We start from the raw sequence: 24,201 nt of genomic DNA, 5'->3' as shown, positions 1-24,201 counted from the left end.
AGTGAGGAATTCTTTAAGGGAATCTTTGGTGACTTTAATGAAGGTAAAACTCACGGAGTCCCCTTGCACTCACGACAATGGCTGAAATTCAAGATCGAACTTATTACATACAAATCGCTGATAATAATTTATAATAAAAGAGAAGACAACAATTAGAAGTAGCCTAGCTTCGCAATGCCAGAACGTTTTACTTAGTTAATTATAAGCTAATACATTTATTATAAATTGGATATGACTATTATCGTTTCAATATGTAGAAAATTACATGTAAAAAAAGCGTGTAGTAAAATACTTTACCTCTGTTTCCAATGATCTAGAAATACGCACAATTGCAAGGGGCAGAGATTAACCCTTACTGTTTTTGGGACGAACTTGATTCGAGTACGTGTAGTAAGCTTCATCTCGAGAAAACGCCGTGTTACATTCGCGGCAAGGCCAATGCTAGGCTCCGCATCGTTCATCGAACTTTACAACTTACTAAATACGACAGATGCCGACATCCCGTAGGCAGAAATAATGTATACATAAGTTTAAAAACAAGCTTTTATGATGATAGTGCATAATATATATATATATACTCCAGGGTCGTCGACTGCCGGGAATTAAACCAGTGATCGCAAAACTGGCTTTGTTCATGGTTTGCCTAGCGATTGCACCCAAAAAAGTTCGCATTAGACACTTACACAACGTCGCTATTGTTGTTCCCCCTCGCTGTACTCTTATTAGGAAATGCTATCTATATCAAAGTCCTCCCAAAAGGAGCTGAAACATACGGTGGCGAAGCTCGCTAACTTCACTTAAAGACTACGAAGGCTACCTTTACGTCATTAATATTTCTGGGCCGCACATATATTATTAAACAGAAATATCGAGTGCATTATAATTTAACAGCATTTATCATCTTATTAGCACTTCTTAAAAAAAACTATAGACTTTATTCTGTATACTTATGTTTGCATTGATTTTGTTTCAGGCCAAACTGATCCTATCGAATCTCCAAGAACATGCGAGGCATATAATAATCCCATGTGTTTGTCTTACCATGAGAGAAGTGTGCTGGCGGCTGAGAAAGCTAAGATTTTTGAAGAAGAAACACGGGCTGTTCTAGAGAAAAAGGCCTTCAGGAGCCAGGTTATAGTTTCAGGGACTGGAAACTGGATTCAGGAGCAACGCATGAGCCGGGAACAAACTGAAAGAATATGGCAGGAGGTCAAACGCCAGGCTACTTTGCTTACGAGGGATAACAGCGATGGTAAGTTCAGCGCCGGTGTTCAGGATAACGGAGATTAATATTATCATTTCATGGAGGGAGTATTGTACGAATGACAGACTAAGTGGAGTTAGTGTCAATGTGCTGTTATTGCGATTGCCACGCCACTAGTGAGGTCTACGTTGCTTGCAGCAACAAGAACTACCTCGTCCTTCTTGCAAGAACTACCTCGACAACTTTCGAAAAATTAGACCTTTGTCCCAAGTCACATATTTGAAACAAGTCACATGTTTTGTCATCAATGTCAGTTAAAGCCAGCCATTAACCCGAAAACTACTTCGTATGAAATCGATTTGTAATTGTCAGAATTAACATAACGGGATGTTTTCCAGCAGTTGTATAAAATAAACTGTTTTCGCTTCGAACAGTGGTTATTTAAGAAACTTCAAAATACACATATCTTCAGGATTTAAGAATAACTTCAAACAGAAAGATAGATTTAAAAGGGTTCTTTATGGATAACCTTTAGCTATACTTTCTATAATGACTTTCAATACTTTAAAATTATAAATAAAACACATCCCAAAAACGTTGTTGAGCCAGTATAGCTGGCTGGGTTCCATTGACCTTGTTTGCCTTGAAAAGTGTGATAATAGCCTCATGTTTCGTTAGAGACCCTACATACACGCCAACCTCCCTTGAATCGTTCCTGCATAGTTCAAAACTGAATGGAAACATCGTTTTAACGCCAATGCTGTCGCCCATTTGCGGAGGGTTCATTTACTGCCATACGTTCGCGCAGTTTGTCGCTCGTCTTACTTCTTTTTAACGTAGAAGCAAGCTACAGCTAGAGGTTCGCCAAGTTACATTATAAATCAGATATCTCTGCAGCAAAGGTAATACCTCAGAGTAGTTGTCTAAGGTCTGATAAATACCAATGAAGCTCTTGTATGGGTTACATCAGCGTCTATAGTAGACAAAATGCCAGATGGATGGCAATAAAGGTTTACAGTACGCTAAGCAACGTTCGTCACGCCGTCTTGGTTCCAGGGTACTTATCATCATTAATAATTTTTCTGTATCTGTATTTTGATTTCCGTATCATTTAAACTACTGAACTACAACTCGGGTCGAAACTGCTTCATGCTAAACCTAGTTTTATGGTCACATCCTGAGTTTTCAAATAGAAATATTCAATAACTACAAATTTTCATTTGGCCATGTTAAAAAGCGAACCTGACTCGTTTCGTTTGTTTTTCTATAGAATCTTAAAATAGTGATTGTTTTTATTCTGCGTCATGCTGCGTATCCGAGACTATTTTTTAATACAGCACAATTCTTTCATATACTTGCCTTTAATTAGTAGCTGCTAACCATTTTTATATAGTTATTCCCAACTATTCAAGTAATTCCTTACTTGAGAAGATAGTATATGATAAAACTGTCCAAACATCTGTGGCATCCCAAGGTAAATCTGTGCTTTGCGAAAGAAAAAATAAAATGATGTAAGTGACTTCCCACGCAATGTACACAAGGGAGTGTTCCCTCGGGCACTGACCAGTTAGAACCCAACGTACAAGCCCACAAAAATGCATATCTAAGCGTAATCGACAATTCATTAGTACTCAGCACAGAGCGAACGTCTAATGCAATGTCCACAAGTTCCCCTTAGTACCCCGCCGTTTAAGTATTAAAGCGGTTCCCAAACGATTTAAGCAAAATGTGTACAGTGAGCCACGAAAATGGCTAGGACCAGATCCTGGCAGCTTTCTGAACTAGCAGTTGGCAATACAGAAAAATTCCAGCATCGACCAGGTTGAGTCGTTAACTCTATGTGGTAACGCTGCATGTCGCGTCGAGAAGTGACCCTAGCGTACTCAGAGAGGACGGCTTTCAAGAAACTCTCGTTTGCGAAGTGGCATCTTCAACTTAAGTGTCGAATCTTTTAATACTTGAAAATTCTTCAGAGGAGGCATTTTCTGCTGCAGGAAGAGCATAATTTGCTTTCTAGTTGTCGCAAGGTGAGGATAAATCTGTTTCAATGCTGACGGAATATAAGATCCGAGTCACGCACCTCTAAAAACGTCTTCCTGGCCTGGTAATATTTCCTGTATCCATTCGCAGTTCCCTAGCTCCATGATACGTCCATTACATTCATAATGAACTCTATGTAATCTAACCGGTCAAGATACCGTTCTCTACAACAGATGGTTTCAGTGGCTGTATGAAATTGCCTATAATTTGACTTGCGCAATGTATTCAGTCGAAACTCGAAGTAGAAAATGTAATGCCCCCTAACTGGATTCGCGACGAGTCTAATAAAGCCTTCTTTAATGCTTCTTTAATGAAGAGTCATGTTTTGCTAAAGTGGTATCCGAGCGACATCCTTCATTTGGCAGAAGCGAACTGTTGCATCAATTTTAGCTTTCGCGAACCATCTCTCGTAATATCTACAATTTATTTGTTAAATTATTAGCCGTGCCGGTCGGCGTTAGCGTCATTTGAAAGCTGAGATTTGAGAAAAGCCAACACTGTTCAAATGTCCTACCTCAGATAGACTACCTTGAAAATAAGTAGAATTTCTGCAGTGACGTTCGCTATAGTTTATTACGATAAAGGCACAATGTAAAGATTAAGTTCAGACGCGTTATCGGAGGTAACGGCTCCAAACTGGTTTTGTCGCTTTTGTTTTAGAAATCTGGATGTGAAGGACGCTTCTCGTAGTAGTCAACCAATTAGGAAGAAAGTTTGTGAAATTAATGCTGCAATAAGTTGAGCAAGATCAACAAATGAGTATCGCCAACGAGCTTAACATTCATCACTACCACAGTTTTATGATTTATCTAAAAAATTCGAGGAAAGATCGACGTTTGGGTGCAACGTGAATTGACGCAAGATAAATTATTCCGTCATAATCCCACCTGCGTAACTCATTGAGATTAAGCCAGAGAGATTCAAAAGCGGTTAATCTGACTGATGAAAAATGCATGACATACGAAAATATTATGCGAAAAAGGTCATAATCACAGCACAAAAAAGCTCCACATCTTTTGTGACGAATTGATTGACGAGGGAGAAGGTGATGCTAGATGTTTGGCGGGATTGGAAAAGCATCGTGCATTGTGAGTTAACAAAATAATTGATCCGAGTTTCCACGGTCAACAATTAAAAGGACTGCAACAAGCTATTAAAAGAATCGACCGTAATAACTCAGCAAAAATAGTGTCGCTTTTTACCATAACAACGCGTATTTACCTACCTAGCAAAAATTGAGAGGATTTGAATGGGAAATTTCAATGCACCCGTCTTTAACCCAGATTTTGCACCATCGGGCTATTTTCTGCACGACTTTTGACCGTAGCATGTTACTGACGCTGCTACTTTGATCTTCCTGAAATGTATCCAACGCATTTTTCGCGGTCTGCATTAATACTCGCATGTGGTATTCGCTGATGACTAATCTGTATTTGATATGGCCTATTTGATATGAAATCCATCGTTTTTTTAGCCGACATGCACTGGGACGCCCTCAAGATGTTGTGGAGCAACTGAGAAATACTCAAGATAAACGAAGTCATTCTTAAATAATCGAATTGCTGAGCTCTGTTCCAGTTGGTCAAACGACAAGAGTGGCCTAAGTTGATAATTCTTATGTTCTTAACAATTATTTGCCTGCTGGAGGAGATGGAAAGGCGTGACCTGTCAGGAGTTCCTAGTTTATTAGTCGACGATTTTATCTCACTTGTTGTTACGAGTCTGCATCATCTTCGACAAGCATTGATAAACTTAAATTTCGCCACAATAGTCTATTAAGTAATATATTTTTTCTGCGGCTCTATGATAAAGTGACGAGTACCTTATCTCTAATTCATTCAGATTTTGTTTTGTCTATATTTGCCAACTAGTGCAGAGCAATTCGGTAGACATACTACACAAAGGGCGCAGAAGATTCTATTAACTGTCTCAACGGTTGAAGACCCATAAAAGTTCTTATTACAGATGGACTTAGAAGGTGCACTTCATGCCCTTATATAATAATATTTCACGGTGAATGAACAGACCGAGCTTACTGCACAAAGCCAGTCTACTTTGTACGCACTCTGGACCTTCAAGCTAAGAACACATTTGTCTACTGTTGTTGTTGTTATTTGCTAACAAAACGACGATAAAACCTCATTTGCGAATACAAACCAGGGATTATCAGGATTAATCGAGATTTCCACATAGTCAGTGTGATGACCAACCCCACTTTGAGAAATGGTGGACGAACACACCGACACGATTCTACTCGGTACGTGATACGTTTTCTATCAATACTCAGTAACCACGACCTACGGGAAGATTGCCGTTTTTAACGATGTGAAGACCTTTGATGTCAGTAGGTACATATGACCTTGCCCTATACACTCATGTTCTAATTTCTTACCTTTTTCTGTCTTTCTTTTATGAAATATTTTATATGTAATGTTATAGTTGCTATTATACTAGCATAATATATATGTACTCGCGCAAAATGAAATGTTCAGATTTGGAAAATATTTACCAGACTGTTTGCTTTAGTGGACATGCTTTTATATGTTACCTTTGGTACCAGAAAAACGCCAGTCCTTACAGCAAACCCATTGCGATTAAAAATAGTCGCTGTCGGAATTCGAGTCAAGATTGGTTATAATCCAATGCAATCCACATGAGACGAACTCCACAAAAATTAAACTTTCTTCTTTCTTGGTATCGGTGGTCTAAGTTATCGCCAGTTTTCATGTGGCATTCATCGAAATGGTCCAAAGAGCCATTTTTGATTTGCCACCTGAGTCTTTTTGATATAATCTTTATATATAAACGGCCTTTTTGACAAGCAAAATATCAATGGCTGATTGGGTCACCCAGATTAGCTTAAACAATAAGTATCTTCAAAATCTTTTTTGAGCCATTGTATCTTTAAAACCATTAGCCTGCTCTCATCCCAAAATTAGATCTACTGGGGTATTTTGTGGACAGCGCATTTAAGCGACATCTAAGGTTTACACAACTAATAGTTCTAGATGCACAACAACCTTTAAAAGGTTCATTTCGGATTAAAGAGGAAACGTTTTGGAAAACAAGTGTTGATTTAAATGATGAGTCAAAGATACATTTGAGCGTCAGAAAGGATACGCACGTGCAAATAGTTTTATGGAAATGTATAGTTTTGTTTGTAACAAAAACGTATGTAGCGTAGAATATTTTTTCCGATTTGGAAACTTACTTCACAAAGCCTTATTCCTTGGTGGTCATTGAAAGTACTCTCAGGAGAATTATATATTCATTTTCATTAATGCATCTTATTATTGCCGAAATGTTCTGTATGACATCTATAAATCTTCCAAACAAACGTTTTCGTCATCATTAGCCGAAATAACCACTGGCCTTTGTTATCACGGTCGTATGCTGTAAACGATTCATCCCACAAGCTAGATAACAAGCGCCGCGACCAGTTCTGTAAAACGAATTCAGTCTTGTGGCAACACGTTACCATAGCTGCTTGATCTAGGCCTGTAATATCGTATATTTGACTACTCTTACCAGTTTTATTTCACCCTTTTTTTCTTTTTTACCGATCCGGTAGACGCCTCTTTCCAAATTATGAAGAACAAAATTGTTTGCAAAGTGCAGATCACAGCGACTGCAGAATCGTAGTATAAATACGACACGCGTTAGATCGTTCTTGGATAAACTCGGCGATTAAAAGGAACTTGTAATCCAGAGCTGCCATTGGCGTGTAGGGAATACGACGTTCGGTTTATGCACTTTGATCAGTTTTAACTACTTAAGCTAAGCTGTGAGTTTAACAAAGTCTGTATAACCAATAGGGAGCATGGTCAAAAGAATAGTGTGAGTATGTCGGTAAAGGTCAAAACTGTGATCCAGCTAACAGCGGAACCCGTTCTAAGGGTTTTGCACTAGGCTAGTTCAATAATCCTTTGCACCCAGCCATTAACAAGCGTCAACTGTGTCGAGTCAATTCAATAAGTTTGTCGAACTGCTTATCTATCATGTGTACCAGTAAACATAAAGCTCGTTTGTCGCTTGGTTGGATTGCAGATAACATAGACAAGGAGAACCAGAATATGGTCGATTCTGTCTCTGGATTCTACCCGGTAACGCCGAGTGGTGCAGTTCCAATTTCCGTTAGTTCTACTGGCGGTCACGTGCCGAACGGAGAAAGGTGCGACTCAGCTGAAGAAGAAACCGTGCCAGTCGATGGCAATAACGATGCTGAAGAGAGATTGATAATAGGAAAATCGTTACTAGCCACTGGCATTAGTAGTAAAGGTGACGGAGAAATGGTAGTGCTTCGAGCTAGAAGTGGTCGAAATCTTGGACAGCAGCAACACGCTAATCGAAGTAATCGGAATGGTGTTGTTTATAGCCCAAATTCGTCCAAAATACTCAAATGTAAGTGAACCTTTGATGAAAGCTCAGATGTACCACGACTGTAAGCTCTAATTCCTTAAACGCGCTAAAAAGTCTAGGTCACGTCCTCCTTTAAACCTAAGTCAGTTGAAGTCCAATTCTATACTTACATTACGATTAATTGCTTAAGCAACACGGTATCGCCTGTACAGACAACCGTTATGATTTGTAGAAAATTACATACATTGCAGCATACGCCAGCTTTTGTAGATTTCGATTAAAATTTCAATCAACTTCATCTCGTGTACCGTTCCGTAATTTTCAAATACAACTCACAAACTTTGTAACAGATATGTTCTTCAACATAACCAGCTCCTACCATAATTATCCGCCACTAAATTTTATCTCCAATTTAAGATCTGAACCACTTACTAACAATTTTGAAAGTACCTTCTTAAACCCGTAAATATCATTCTAGTACTAATTGTTCGTCGAGTGATATTAGTAGGTGAAAGTTATCGCTAAAATGTGCTACATATAAAATATTCCAGGTTTTGCTCTGGTAACATGCACAAGGTACCAAAAATGCAGCGCCCAACACAATCCTCAAAAACCTTGAAAAAGTTCAAAAAGACTAAAGGTTGGGGCTTACCTAAAGCCATACTTTTTTCTCTAAATAATATATATGTATATCACTATGGCATTTTGATAGAACCCTTTAATCTGAATTCTAATCCAAAAAAGATGTTTGGGTATCGCCCGTGAAAATGTCTTGGTTTCCAAGATTGAAATCCGTCTAGGGCGGAGAGGTTGGATAATACCTCACCTTTATTTAATTAAAAGAATTGCTTATTTTCAATGAACAAATAGACTACTGTATTCTAAACGTGTTAACCGAGGTATTTTCTAGTCTTATGGGTTTAAGCAAAGCTGATGGGTCAATTCGCGTGTGCTAGTTGTCGTCACCTTTGACATCCTGACCAACGGTTTTCTTTTATGAGAAGGCGATCTGATAAAGCAGATTTTTTCATTTTAAGAAAACTTCTTATACGATGTTTTTTCCTTTTGTTTTATTTATGACTGAACATAATGATTTCAAAGAATGTTCACTACATCTGCATTCTATATTTGTTCTCACGCTTAACAAGTAACACCTATTTTAGTTAGTTCTTTGGCAAAATCTTATTTGAACTTCCCACTTTTGAGGTACTATTCATAAGCTACCAGAATTTATATAGAAATATCTCGAAATAAGGTAATATCTTAAAACGCTAGCAACCAGGGAAAATTTAACTGCAACAGCATATGCCTCTTGAGTTTACTGACAGATTATCTTGCTACACTTTTTCCTTAATATATGTATTGCACCGAACCCGCCGGTATACATTTTATGCAACAATTTGCTATATATATATATATATATATATATAATACTAACATTATATACAATATACCGCCTAAACCCATGGAAAAACGTGCCGTGTTAAGGTTCATTATCGGCCTGAAGATGCTTTTGTTCATTAGCTCAGGTCATTTTTTTCGACAACGTAGGTCCGAATTCATATTTCTCAGCTATCAGATTATAATGAACGTTTCCTTTTTTTTGTTGTTTTTGTGTGTGGGAATGAAGATCACGTTATGTACCTTTTAGCTCTAAGCCAAGCTCATTAAATTAGGCCAAATTAATCAAAAAGCGTTGACTTTTAAACCATAAGGGACAGAAGATGTATTGTTTGCACATTAAAGCTAATACACAAAAGATGTGTGCTAGTAATTTGCATTAGCGTGCTATTATTGGCTTCTTCGAGGGCGTCGACGACGGAATTTTCTCCCTCGTCTACGCTTTCTTTAAGGTATGGAAGCATTTGAAATTTGATTTTTATATTTGCCTATTTGCTATTTGAATATATACATAATATATTCTATTAAGGAATATAGCTTATTTTTCATGTTTCTCCTTTAATGCAATATCTTATAAATAGAACTATTTATATTTCAATATTTTAATAAATTATAAATTATTAAATTTAAGAAAAATTAAAATAATTTCTTCTAATCAACATATTTTATTTTTATACTATTTTTTTCTACCTCATTAATTTTTCTTTTACTAAATCTTATTTGTTTAAAATTCTCTCAATTTTTATGAACACGAACTTTTCAATCAGAACTTTAACCTGACAAATATGAGGAACATTGCAGAGTTCTGCTTTCCTCAATCTAGGCCATATACAAAGAGCGACGATGGCATCGTGCGTAATCGATGATTACCTACGAGTGTCCTTTCGCTTACCTAAATTTATAATCTTATCGGATAAGATTATAAACTTAGGTAGCCGCTATATGTAAAGGTTTATTGCATTTGATATATTAACTAAGCGTAGTTTAAATCCAAATTTTTGGACCTGCTAAGTTGCTCTGGAATAGCGAGTGCTTTAAAACGGTTTTCAGCCTGGTTCCGCACAGCGGAGTTGTCTGTCTAAGTAATACTCTCTTACAGTGTCTCTCTAAACATGATATCCCCATATTTCTAACTAGCACTTTTATAGTCTGTCCGGAGAACTGCAACAACTTTAACATGTTTGAGAATAGGACATCATTTTTTTATCAAATCGCGTGGAGAACTGTTGAACCATTGAGTTTTTTATACTAGGTGAAAACCAGATGCCGCTGAATGCAAAATTTGCATCAAATTGGATGGTACACGTAGGCTTAGAATCTTCAGTAGTATAACATATTTCAAAAATTACCTTACATCAGCACTGATTTTAGTCGAAAAAAAAAAATGGTTCCCTTCGTATCTCTGACAAACTACTATGTCCTATAAAACTATAATCCGTGTTCTTTCATTCCTTGGTAATTCTGCTTATTATCTTAGGACTAGTAGTGAATTCACTGTCTCGTAGTAGAGACCTTTCGAGGGCTTTCGAGGGCGTGTCAGACTGGACATTTTTTCCAAAATAAACTCCATTGGGTGACATATCGATCTATTAGCTATAGATCTATTATAGCTGTCAAATGTGTCCTGCAAGAGTACGTGGTAGCAGATCCGCACATAACCGGTCTCTTGCCACTCTGATAGCATATCGTGCTAAAGGTACAGCAGACGTAGTGATCGCGGCCGTTCTTGCTGCCTAGGGAGATGGATGCACATTTACTTCAAACGGCGGATTCGCAGATCTGTTACCTTTCAAGTAGAAAGAGACGTATCTGTTTGACTTTCTTACCAGGGCAAGGCGGTACACATACGTACATACATGTGTACTCTAACTCATATTTCCTTGTTTGAAAAACGGCATGCTACCAGTCGGCGTATTATCTTGTTTACTTTGGCATGGTCCCGATTATAAACAGAAACCACTAAGGACTGGTCGTGACCTTTTAGGACTGGTCCAACGTATTGTCTTTTTTTAAATATGAACTTTTTATGAATCTTTCTAGCGCAACATCAATATTTCTGTCGCCTACCAAGAGCTAATTAGTTGATGGATCGAGATTCATGCGCCGGCTTATTTTAACTGACATTCGAAAGTACCCGCGTTGTTCTATAACAGGAAAGGTAACAGTCGACTTTCTAGAAAGGGAAAGGGTTCTAAAGCTCTTGTCTGAAAAATCCCATATGCGCAAGTCGAAACGCGTTCGGATCGGGCCAGCAGTCGCGCTACGGCTCGGTTTACTAGCGTGTCCATATTGCCAGTACTCTTACCGCTGCTACCGAAGTGAAGCGGACTGATTTTTGGTTGAAACGACTGCCAGTCGTTCAGCTCTTATACGGGCGTGAACGTATATATGTGTATATATATATATATATATATATATATATGTAATGTATATAGCGTGCCTAAAGAGTTGGCGTTTTGTGATGACGGAAAGCTACACTTCGAACCTAGCTCTTTTATCAAACGGGGAGTATATTATGGTGACACTCCGTGAAGCTGAGTAGTTATGTAAATAAACAAAATTGTCGAGCAGCCACTTCATTTATAAAAAATCACTGTAACGGGGCTTGTGGAGCTAAGGTATCATCAGGTCCTTTTTCTTAAGAAACGATAATATAGCACCAATACCCAGTAACAAGTTCTATCATGACACGTTGCAAGCTATTTTGTGGCCCAAAACTGAGACAGTTGGTACGAACAGCTCCTGGTTTCAACAAAATAGGGTAAGACGTCGCATAGCACGTGTGTAGATCTTGTGATTTGATTTCTTCATTTTTTTCGTGTGAGATGATTTTAAAAGGGTCTGTGACACAACGCCGGGTAGACGAACGTAACAATGAAAGCACGCATAGAAGTTTTTTATTCCGGAGCATTATCTGCCGGCAATTTCTTGGGCATTCTACACAGCAATAGAATGAAAAGTTTGTAGCATTAGGATGCAACACTAAGGTGATATTACTCGCTAAAAATATTTTGGTGATATAATTGCGCATGCCATAAACAACGCCTGCAAACATTTAAGTTGTGTTGGATAGTTTAAAAATCATTTTCGTTAATTAATAAGTGTTTCTGAAAGAAATTGAATATCAAACCAGCTAAAAATTGCAACCATTATAAATCTCATCGGCCGAATTCGCCGAATGGTGCTAGACGACCACCAAATTTAGACTATGGGAACAGCAATATTAAGAGAACGTGTTTGTCGTATACTAGCTAAAGATTTAGATGGATGTAGCATTTACCCAGTCAGTGCCAAAAAGAGGTGGAATAAAGACTTGTTGAAACGAGTTTGAGCAAAAAATAAGACTAAGAAGTGGATTAACGTCAAGTTATAGTCGACTCCGGAAACCAAGGCATCGCAAAAGGTAAATCGGCTTCGAAAAAGCTAAGGCTGTTGAAATGAATTATGGGATTGTTTTGTTAACTAGCTTGGAAAAAGGAATGGAGCAGCAGGACACTACGTATCGTTAATTCATTGAAGGTAAAAATAATCGTATTAGATAAAGAAAGTCTTCTTTTACCATGACAACGCGTACTTCAGTGGTCGCGATAGCAAAAATTCATAAACATGGGGTTCGAGTTGACTGACCAAATTTTGGTTTAAGGTTGCTTCAAGGACTGATTTTCATCAAATAAGAAAGTCATCATATTCGTAGACGCATATTTTTCGGATCAGCATGTCACCTACCATTTGAATGGACTAAATGAATGGGAACATCGCTAGAAAGTATGTGTAGACTTACAAGAATATTGTTATTATGAAAAAGCGTAACGGCATTTCGCAGAAAAATTATTTGTTTTTTTTATGGTATTTTAAGTAGAAACACATTGTTACTTTAAGCGATTCGAGTTCTTGGAAGAAACTTACCTTGTTTACTAATTTCCTTCGCTTTTTGTGGCCTTCGTGGGCCGTTTGGACGGTAGGTATGAATCCGTTAACCTGTATTGCATTGATCCAGTTCGATAGAGTTACGCTAAAAGTTGCAGGGTAAAAGGCTTTTTGTCAACGGTTTGTCTGACGCTACAGAAAGCCTCACGTAGCTAAATGTTATCTCAGAAAGGGATGACTTTATTTCTGCATGGCCTTTGTAAATTTTTTGTCATTCCCGTACGATGTTCTGTTCCGTCCCACCAAATCCTACAAGCTGTCTATAATAAGGACAACGAGGATCGTGCAAGAGATGGAAAGATATCTCACAGTATTTGCACAAATAGCTTCCAGTGCCTTGAAAGCACTGGAATTTTATTCGTAAAGTTAGGGAATGCATTTTATAGCAGAAATCATTTTAATTTAACTTGGAATAAACTTGCTAGACTCGGTATTGAAGCCATGATCGAAGCGTATAGCAACGTTGTTTAATAAACGTGCGCGCGGGGATGTCTTGATTTACATTGACGTAAAGCAAGTATCAAATTTTCTTTTAGATGTAGTTTATATTAATAGAAATCAACTATGTTTTTCAATATCCCTTATTCCAATATCGATTGGTACTTAACAGTAGTGCTACCAGTAGACGATTAGTAGAGAAAAAGGAAATATATTAAATGAGACCGGAAACATATTTGGCAACCAAGTATTGAGGAGAGCAACAGCTAATACTGAATCTCGAAAAAAAGCAGACTTCATGTCCGCAGGTGTATTCAGATATTGACTACCGGAACATATCTGTTACTCTCCAGTAATGGCGTTACAACACTTAATTATTCATTATCTGTCAGCACTAAGATGACAACAACCTCGTTAATAACTGATCAGATGTTCTATTTTACCATATGTGTAAAATTATATATATTTTTACTATATGCCCGTCGACTTGATATACCTGCATGTATTCATTTCATCAAAGCCTTTGCTTTTCCAGCTATTATAGGATATATATGGTTCGATTCATATTTAACCGAGAACGGTCCACTTATTGATTTCGCAACTCAAAACTGCTTATGAGAACTTCCCCTAGTCACACTGAAAAGAGATTACTTTGAGGCAACCTTTGGGCAACCTATTTCATGTAAACTCAAGATTTATAACACATGTTGGTGTAGAGGCTTGGCTTTATCCAGCAATCCCCTGATTACTCAACTGAATGTGCTTACCAATCAAAATCCGATGACAGTTTGGCGCTCGTAAGGCAAGTGCCTGTAGAATAGCTTAAAATATTTGCTAAATATATATACGTATATAATCCAGTAAAACTTCAGCCAATCTGTTAGGTATGAAGAAACGGTCTTTCGTGCTCATACTTGAGCAAAAACGAAATTTTGACAATTTATCTATAAATTGTTAAAACTTTGTACTGTTACTTAACTGATATGCGACTATGTCCGTATATGAATTTCAGCAATTGTTCAGCTAGACGATCAAGGTAATCGAAGTGGAACAGAAAACGGCGGCGCTCGACGTAAGAAATCTCGCCTCGAACGTAGACACACCATAGCAGGAAGTCACTCATATTTCCCTCTAATGGGCTCCGGACCAATGCTCAGCGGAACAATGATGAATCTGGGGGACACCAAAACACACCTTTCAAGACCATCAAGCGAACGAAAGCCTCGGCCTCCACGCCATCGAGCTACCACTTAATACAACGAATTAATTCGGTTTATGTTGTCTCTGTACTTATCCATAATCGAAGAATTCTTTAGAGGACCCTGGAGAACAGGCACTCAAAAACCATGCCTTTTACAAACTTGTTAGCAATATGGTGAATTTGTATTTATTGCGTAAAGTAACCAAAATATTATTAAAAACTGACAAACTGTATAGCTTTCTCAGAATTAAAAAAAGTAATTGAATTTTAGTCAAGGTCAATTATCCTGGTATACAAATACTACTGGGTGGAACCAAATTGAGCTTATTGATTGAGTTACTCTTCTTATCCACAGTCGCCTTAAGCTGAGTCTCAAGAGAAAGTCAAAACAAGAAAGTGCTTAAAATCAAAGGTAAATTCCACAGATCCTGTAAACATAAAGACTAGATAACTGAGTAGCTCCTAACTGTTAGTGATCTTGGTGACTAAAAATTTTTGTTTTAGTTTTTCTGCTTTCGAATTTGGTAAGAAAGCCATTTGCTTAGTATAGACTATAAATGTCGGATGTTTTATAGTTTGCTTACGGCTTCACTCGATTTATTATATGTAGGTGACTTCTGGTTGCTTCTTAAACAACCCATATCGACAGTTCAAGTATTTCTCCTTTCAAAATTTTTTTTCCAAAAATAATGTTTTCTGTTTATAAATTACGAAATTATTTGTAAAATATTAACAGAACCATAATCCCGACTTTGGAGATTGCAAAACTTATCCTACAATAAGCAAAGTCAGATGAACAATAGATGACGCGAACTTTGGCCAACAACGGCGCTTTTTTTTCTAAGGTTCCATGTGTTTTTCTGATAATTCGAGTCGTTGGCGATCAAATGTGTGCCTTTGCTAGCATTCGTTTTTTATTTGAAAGGGCATAAAATTAGAATACTACCATTGTCTACTTTAGCTGCTGTACAGCGCGTTTAAATTTTATAATAAACTGTAGTCATCTACAAAATATGCGATAAAATTTACGCCAACCCGCGAATGGGCTGTTTGGGTTAGCCGGTAGTTTAGGTTTTAGTGATTTCGGGTTAAAGATCTTGAAAACAGAACGGACAGCAAACATAAACGTAATAGTAATCTATTTTTGTTAAACCTTTTCTATGAAAAAAAGGAATGCTTAGTACTTTTTGCGTTCGTTTTTGTGATATAGGCTTGTGGCGTACTCTCAAGTGTTCCAGGACTCTACATATATAAAATTTATTCAAGTCGGTCACCCCAAGATGGAGGCGATGACGAAACAGGGTGAGTCTTACTTTAGATGCTCTTTACGCACAAAGCAGGTCCTTTTTTTTGTTTTTTTTTTGACTTGACAATAAATATAGTTGCATGAATGTAATAGGGTACAGTGACATTTTCCGTGTCTCTTTTTAACCAACTTTGAATAGCAATTGAAGACGCAGAGAGATTTGATTGCTGCCGAACTGGGTTCCCTCAAGAGACGACGAAAAGCATATAGCGACTCTTGCTTTGAGAACTTGGATCTCAGAGTAGAAGATGTTTAATAAAAAAAAGCAAATATTTAAAGGTCATATTAGGTTCACAGGATCAATAACGCGCTTTCAAACTTTGAAAATACGCACTACTGATCAGTTATACTTGGCAGGCAAACAGTGTTAACTTTCAACTTTCTAGTTTAGCTTACTTGGGAAGATAATGTGGAAGTGAATAAACAAATTTCTAAAATCAAATTTTTTCATCCAAGACGAGTATGTTTTAGGAAATTGTTGTTAAATATGTTTACCTTAGAAAACGATTCTAACATGGATGTTTTATTATCTGTGGTTAAAAGACATTTGAGTGCTAGCACCAGATAGGCTTTAGCAAAGTGAAAAAGGTTATCTCGCACAAATGCCAGACTATGTATAATTTACAGTTTTGTATGTACGGATGTGTCGAAACGCATGTACACACAACAAGTATGTTAATAAACAAAGGCATTAATGCTCACTTCTTGCAAAGCATTACATACTATAGTATGATAGCTATTTTTGATTCTTTGACAGCGTATGTGTAGCTTCGTTTCTAATAATATCTTCAAATGGCAGAACTATTTAGACCATATATGGTTGTCATGTCCATGCAATGTTGCATATCTTTTCCGGCTACAGTGCGGTCGTCTCTTGTCTATTAGTAGTTTTAAAACTTCATGTGTTTGTAATGTGCAATATGTTCCCCCAAACCCTCAGAAACCTTAACTTTACCGCTCGCATCTTTCGCTTATCCTTCACTATGCCCCAAGCTTGGCAGCCGATAGAAAATGCTTCGAGAGTTTGTATAGGGTTTTGCATATTTGCTGCTACGATAAAGAGATCTGCACACTTATGTATCTCTTGAATTTCTAGTCTGTGTGAAGCTGTTGTTAAGAGTAACGACAAGTCGCACAATTACTATTTTTGTTTTTAGGGACATTACTCAAAATTTTACTAAAATGTTACTTGGGTCCCTATTGCGTGATACCAGTCAACCATCATGAGACAGTTGTTTCTAAGCAGCTTACTTTAAAGGTGTTTTTCATTTCCCTCGAATTTTCTTTTGACGTACCTAAGATAAGTCGGGTTCATAAAGTAAATATTCCTGGCCGATGCGTCGCTGTACTTTTAGGACGACGTCAGCGCTGAAAAAGTAGTGTCACTGACGATCTATCTATGAACTCGGATACCTTAACAAATTGTTAAGGTATCCGAGCGACTGAAATTTTTGGACGTATCAGAATCCTACCAATTCAATCAACTATGGGCTTATTAGAAAGCGGTTATCCAAACTTTTTTTTCTTTTGGCGAGGCGTTTTTAGCATTGAAACTGCTAATTCTTATATTTGACGTTTCTCTTTTTTGGTTAGTTTCTTTAGCTCATTGATGCCTTCTTATACAAGTAGACAGTAACTGTGGTGACTTACTGTTTAGATAACTACGTAGTTATTTTTAAGGCAAACCACTTTCGTCGTAGCAGGCGACGATTTTAGAATGACCGCCATTGCTAATAGTTACGAGTGCGTAAAATTGAGACAGCGAACGTGGATACAGTCATCATTGCAAGATCAATAGTTCGGGAGATATAAATCGATCTCAATTCTTACAAAATAGCTATGACTGAATCGCTTACAACTGTTTCGATTACCTAAAACGTTTGGCGCATTGTCCTTTTGGCTGTTGCTGCTGTTTTATCCTATCCTTTTTCTTTTTCAATGATCAGGATCGGTACTTCTGTTGGTCCGGTGGTTCAGTTAGACACCTCTGATCCATATTGGTGTAGGAGTAGGAGTCATTTACAAATTTCGTAATCGTCCCATACCGGTGATCTTCTACGGCTTGTTATTCACACTCTGTTCGCACCTTCGCATTGTTTCAATTTGGACTTCATGTGAACTAATGCAATTGGTGATGCTTCTGTGAATCAAGATAAAATTTGGAGAACAACATTAATTAGCCCAAAGAAGCAAAAGTGGATATGGCCGTGAAATGCTATAAACTAAGAGACGGAGAGTACTTTGAAGTCACACCAAACAAAGGCTTGTTTTTACTCATCTAGTTCCAAGATTGTAGCAATTTGAAGGTGCAAAAATTAAGCAAATTGGAGTAGGTATGTTTGGCTTCCTTAACTTACGGGTCGGTCCGTAACTCTGTCATCCGCAACGGAATAGAGCAACAAGCGAGCTACAAGTGAACCTGAAGTCACCTCGCGTGCACAATAGAGCTCCCCGTAGGCGTAAAGTATTTTCAGGGATCGTTACTGCTTACCATCGTCGTTACGGAGAATGCCAAAAAAAAACAGCATTAGCAATTCTCGAAACTCTTTGCTCATGCAGTGGATTCCAACGAAAAATGTCATATACTGCATCGAACGATAACTGCATCGGTTTTTTTTAGAGAAACCGGGTATATATCTGGTTTCTGCTGCTTCTGCTGCTATGTTTATTTGGTTACGGAGCCCTCTAATTGGCATCAAGCTAAAACTATGCTGTATAAAGTTGTTGCATCCTTAAGCTACATGAACATTCACCATTGCACGGAATGAGTCTTCCCAGCGTATCAAGTCCTTCAGCTGTTCAAATTGTCGTCAAAGACATGTCGCGGGCTACTAGATCTACTAAATTTTCCAAAAAAAAAATCCGAAGGAGTTAGTGAAATAAAATTTTCCTTATTCACCTTTTTTGGTAGTACTAAAACATTTCATATATACAAGCTAATAAGCAAAATCACAGGATCAAGATGAATATCAGATTATTATAGCTGTATACATCATATACGAGTATACTTTTTTTTTACGTATATATACGAGTTTTTAAACGTTGTTAATTTTGTGGATGTATTTAAATTGGTATCAGAGGCCACGAACGGTATGAGATCTATTACACTTCTGCTCATATCTGGAGCATTTACACATATTGTCTAACTTATCGAAGCCCCGTTATTTACAGAATCTACGGTGTAACCCATGCATGACAAAGCGTGTCACGACAGTCGTTTAATTTGTACCTTTTCATTTGCTGTTCATTGCATTTGAATGTAAGGAATTTCTCATTAATATCTGAACTTTTTGAAGATTGGTCTTAAACGTCTCTGTTGAGAAGTGGCGATCCAGGTCCTCTTATAGCTATGGCGAGTCAGCTAAGAAATACATGAGACGGTTACGGGTCGCTACGTGTAGTATCAGCGCTCTCTTAAAAAAGTTGTTTAGGGTTTCCCGCTGTGAGATCCTTTCAAATGACACGTACCTGTTACGTTGTAATCGAATCTATTTTGAGGTAAAGCACGCTAATAGCAGCTGTGGGAGATAAACGATGAGATGATTGGCGACCGAAACCACCTTACTGCATCTTTTGGAGACGTGTGCGGTATACTTCTGTTGACGGAAATGAACAACCCTATTTACGAAACCTGATTAACATGAACAAGAGGCAATACAGCTAGATACAAAATGTCAGTGGCCACTGTCCTACCTCGTCTTGTAAACTTCATCACCTCCGTCTTGGCCAAGTTCATCGTCAATCCCAACTCTGTGATTCCCGCATGGAGCTTGCTGCATTTGGAACACGTTCAACCCTAAAATCACTACGTGGTGCCCATTTAGCATGACTTCGACTAAGCCCTTTGGTCCTGTTAATTAGTCAAATGGGCCTTTCAACAGATGGAGCAGATGAGGTTAGTTTGTCGACAGTTTTCTGTCGGGCAAAAGTTCGGATACTCTGTTATCGATGGTTGTCCTGTTATTCTGTAGAGCCGCAGTGAGAAAGTTAAGCACGTTAGTAAGGGCTTCCATTTGGACCAACGTGAGCATAATCTTACAGACGCCGAGTCAAAAGCTGCTTTGAAATGCGCGGAAACCGCGTACGTGCATTGCATGATTTAGTCAGTGCTTTTATGACGTCAGCCATGAGACTCCCGCACGCCCTTTCCAAAGCCTTGATTGCTACCGTTGGAATGACATATAAGCTTAAGTAAACATTTAATTTTTTACTTAGCAGGTTGGAGAGCAGATTCTAACACAAAAAAAAATTTATATTCCCCGCCCTGGTAATGGCGTAATTAGATTCTTCCCCCTATTGGACCGTTAATAGGGTAATAAATCTCCATTGGGCTGAGTACCACTATAGTGTACCATTTGAGGTTCTCGTTGTAAACCCGGTCACGACTGGCGGCTTTCATATAGTTTTTTACAGACAGGTTTAAACAGAGGTTAGAGGGTTGAGCTTGGGCCGTACCTCAAGCTTTCAATACTTTGTATTGAAAACCTTTTGGTTCTTACCCCTCGCGTTTAAAGGGTTTATTTTTCTCAAAATGTTGAAGGCACTTTTCCGGCCACTTCACGTTTATAATTGTGTGGAAAGCGTTAAAAGCAGATAATTTTGTATTATATTAAGTCTCTTTCTTCACGATTATGTTATTTGCCTTTGTTGTACTTATGACACATGTCACTGAGTAATTCACTGTTTCCAATTCAAGGCATTTATGACAACTAGTTAAGAAACGCCGCCATTGGTCTGTAGGTACTGTTAATGTACTTCTGCTTCACACGTGAGGCTCTCGATATCTATTTTATACACCGCATAAATCGCCGTTGGCATTCTGTTAGAAAAAAATTTTCTCACCAATGGACCTAAGAGCTGTACAATGCTGTCGTCCATCACTAATGCTGTTTTTCGTGATGGGGCGCGCTGGATCGTTTCAAAATCTCCAAAAAATATGAAGCACTTCGCTAACAGCCGTCGTCAGCGGCGTATACGTTTGCCTAGCTTGTAAGTTAAGCACTTGTCCTTCCAGCTGTGAAACTCGCTCGTGACAATATTATATTTCGATTTTTTAGCTATCTCAAGGTGCACCAGGTATTTAAACGATTTAAACGGCATTTAGTACATTTACGGCGGCACGCTGGAACTACTCCCGAAAACGTTATATCATATTGATTCTTCTAGCGCTATTCTTAAGGTAGCAGGTCCAGTAGAAGTTCATTAAAAATAAGTCATTTATTTTGGGCTTCCTGAGGCGTTTCGTTGCTGGTCTTCAAAATCGATAAATGTCCAAGGGCCACCTAGCGTGAAAAAGGGATTTTGGAAATTGTATTATTTAAATTATTATTATATTAAATTAAGAAATTAAAATCTCGGAGCACCGTTTCCACTAAATTATAAAGGCTACTAGGTTGAAATTAGTTTTACGTATGACCACCTGCCCAACTTTGTCGTCAGATACCCCTCTTGTTTATAGATTTTTTTAAGACATTTTGTCCAAGATCTTATATAAGATCTTGGAATATATATATATATATATATATATTGTTTACAGAAATTTCTGCAGAGTTTTTGAAGTTCTTTGGAAACCGGTGAATTGATTCTACATAATTACCTCGCAGTGTTTCATTCTCTTGTATATCGTATTATCAGTTGTTAATCAACAAACATCATGTTTAGAAAAGAAGCCTGCTTAAAGTGAATTTTTGAAATATAAAGTAGCTTTAAATCCCCCATACTCTTAATATTTTATAGCTATTTTTTTATTTATCCTCAACCAATATAGAAGGGGTTAGTAGGTTTACGGTCATTGCATTCTTTTCTATACTTAATCTTATTTTTAATTTTCTCAACTGTAAAATTTTGTCTTTTCTACCCTGTGTTTAAGTAAACTTAGTGATTTCTAATAACAATAGGAAATTTTAAAAAAGACAACAGTGTTAATTTAGAAATACAGGAGTCGAAACTTTTTACGTAGAATACTATATTCTACGTAAAAAGGGATTGTTATAGATCTACGCGGAACAAAAATAAACGATCCTAAAAGAGAATTGTTGTAGGTACTATTTTTTTGATTGAGTAAAAGGTTCTTATCCGTGCCTTGAACCGTAAACCAACATGGAGGTATATGCGAGGTTACATGGAATATTTCATCCGAGAATGCCAATAGGAAAATACAACTAAAGGAAACTGCCTATCTTCTTCTTTCGGCCAAAATTTACAGATGGTGCACATTGGCGAAGCAGTAAGTGAAATACAAGCTGGTGCGTTAAAACAGGGAAAAATATTTGTTGAAAATATTTGGCGAGCTGGTCATTCGATGCTCCAGGTATTAGACAAAAGCAGTTATTTTTAGATTAAAACACGGCGAACGGTGCATCCTTTTGAAAAGTTGAGCAAATATTGGCGATTATCCGATTCTTCTGCGCTGGACGAGTACTCATCAAAATTAAAAACTTCGAAATCGACAGTCTAAGTTATCGCCAATTTTCATGCTCAAGGTTTCTTCATAAAAGTTTACCTTGGAGGCGGGTCCCTAATAGAATTTAGATTTAAAAGACTCGAAAATTAATCGAAACTTTGATATGCAAAGGTTTTCGATGCAGAAAGTTATGGCCGCATTTTTGAGAATTTCGGTTTGCTATCAGTGCAAAATATAATTTTATTTGTATGTAGCGTATTTTGCTGAGAGACTATAGCTATCGATATCGTTTAACATACGGTTACTATTGAAATGTTACTCACAGACTAAAAAAAAATATTTTAAAGTAGTGATTTAGTTTTCGAATCAAAGCTGTAATCGCATTGAATGGTGCTTTTATTTAATAACATCAATGTTAGAAGTATGCACAAACAGTTTCGTTGAAGAATTTGCTTGTTCCGAAATTACACGTTTAGAAACAAAGCGTAAGAAGTTTAAACCATGTATAGCTCAAGTTTGTTTTCAGAAAATGTCGTCCTGGGATCTACAAAAAGGACTCGTTCATGCTGCCTTCAAAACGTAGTATCATAATTGATGCGTGATATATGTCAATATCTAACATATTACGACGTATAAACGATAAAGACCTAAATTTATTTAATACATTTACGAATACTGCAGATGGCGTTTGTGCAATCAACACACTAATTATCAAAACCTGAATCTGGCCTGAACTACGTTGTGAGAATTGGGCTTGCTGTGTGACTTCACCACGATTGTCGAGAGCTTTGTACACCTATACGCGTTTTATCCCAAAAGCAGTAAAGCTATTTACTCCGAAGGGGTTAAAGAAACTAAATATTTGACCCTAAATCGGGCCTGCAGTCTGCAATAGTGCAAGTCTGCCATTTTTAAAAGTAATGAAAACAATGAATAGCAAACTTGTTTCTTCATATTACATTATTATTTTTTAAATACCTCTGATACTTTAGCTTTTTGGAAAACTGATAGATATATGAAAAATGTAATGCTTATACATTTTTAGAAATGACTGAAATAAAACAAATGTTGTTTAGATTTCCAATTTTTATTTTTAGGTTATAGCTTTTTACGGCTTACTTTTGATAAATTCGCTATTCCGATACCAAATTTTAGTCGCCTTTAATTTACTATCCTATATTTTTAGTATCAAAGCTTGGGATTTGATAGCGAGGATAGGACGATTATGTTACAAGGGCATAATTACCGAATATAGTGATTTATAATTCAATGAAAGCAATGACATCAATCGTGTACAGCAAACAGCTTTCTAACGAAATACGCAAAATTTGGTGATCAGTAAACAACAAATAGAAAGAAAATAAGGAAAACTACGAAAACGTATGCATACTCTTGGTCCATTTAAGGTTTTACCGATGTTTTTTTCTTAGTAAACTCTCGTATTGCTATTTCTCTTCGTGGTCGTCATGAAAGCACTAGATACTTGTTTCGTGTTTAGCTCGTAGTGCGTAGTTTAGTGCTACTATAATTGGTAAAATAATTCTGTCATATACACACTCCACCAAGCTATTATAAAATCTAATTAATCATTACTATAATCATTACCGATACTATAATCATTACAGATAAATTTCAACCACATAAAAACAGATTGTTTTGATAATAAACAAAAAAAACTGAACCCTGTCTTAGCCGTAGTACTAGTTGCTCCACGTTTCCTTCATATCGTAAAACGTTTTATTAGCGGGATGGCCTAACACGTGTCGACAAAACGTACCAATTCATCTAGCTATTTTCATAGATAAGAGGTATGTAAATAATCCACATACACAGATTAAAGCATTTTGAATCATTACTGGCATGAAATAAGGCCTGAGATAGGAGCAAAAACATTCTTTTTTAATATGGTATTCTTTATTCGG

At 37.3% G+C, this 24,201-nt stretch overlaps 1 protein-coding gene across 16 annotated transcripts in view; it reads left to right on the top strand.

Moving 5' to 3' along the window:
• Nucleotides 1–23,356, top strand: part of LOC111255154 (uncharacterized) — a gene marked incomplete at its 5' end in the record, with an annotated part of 35,793 nt that extends 12,437 nt beyond the window's left edge. For 3 of the 16 annotated variants that reach the window (XM_086976430.1, XM_086976428.1, XM_086976415.1), the window contains 5 exon segments: nt 974–1,252; nt 7,292–7,645; nt 14,382–14,982; nt 15,781–15,872; nt 22,082–23,356. In XM_086976430.1, coding sequence (XP_086832556.1) covers nt 974–1,252; nt 7,292–7,645; nt 14,382–14,623 — 875 coding nt within the window. 16 annotated transcript variants of the gene reach the window in all.
• Between the last annotated feature and the right edge of the window lie 845 nt (nt 23,357–24,201).

The sequence above is a fragment of the Varroa destructor genome, unplaced genomic scaffold, assembly GCF_002443255.2.
Source record: "Varroa destructor unplaced genomic scaffold, Vdes_3.0 BEIS01000828.1, whole genome shotgun sequence".
Lineage (NCBI taxonomy): Eukaryota > Metazoa > Arthropoda > Arachnida > Mesostigmata > Varroidae > Varroa > Varroa destructor.
Note: the sequence above shows the minus strand (reverse complement) of the source record. Positions and strands in the feature narration are given on the sequence as shown.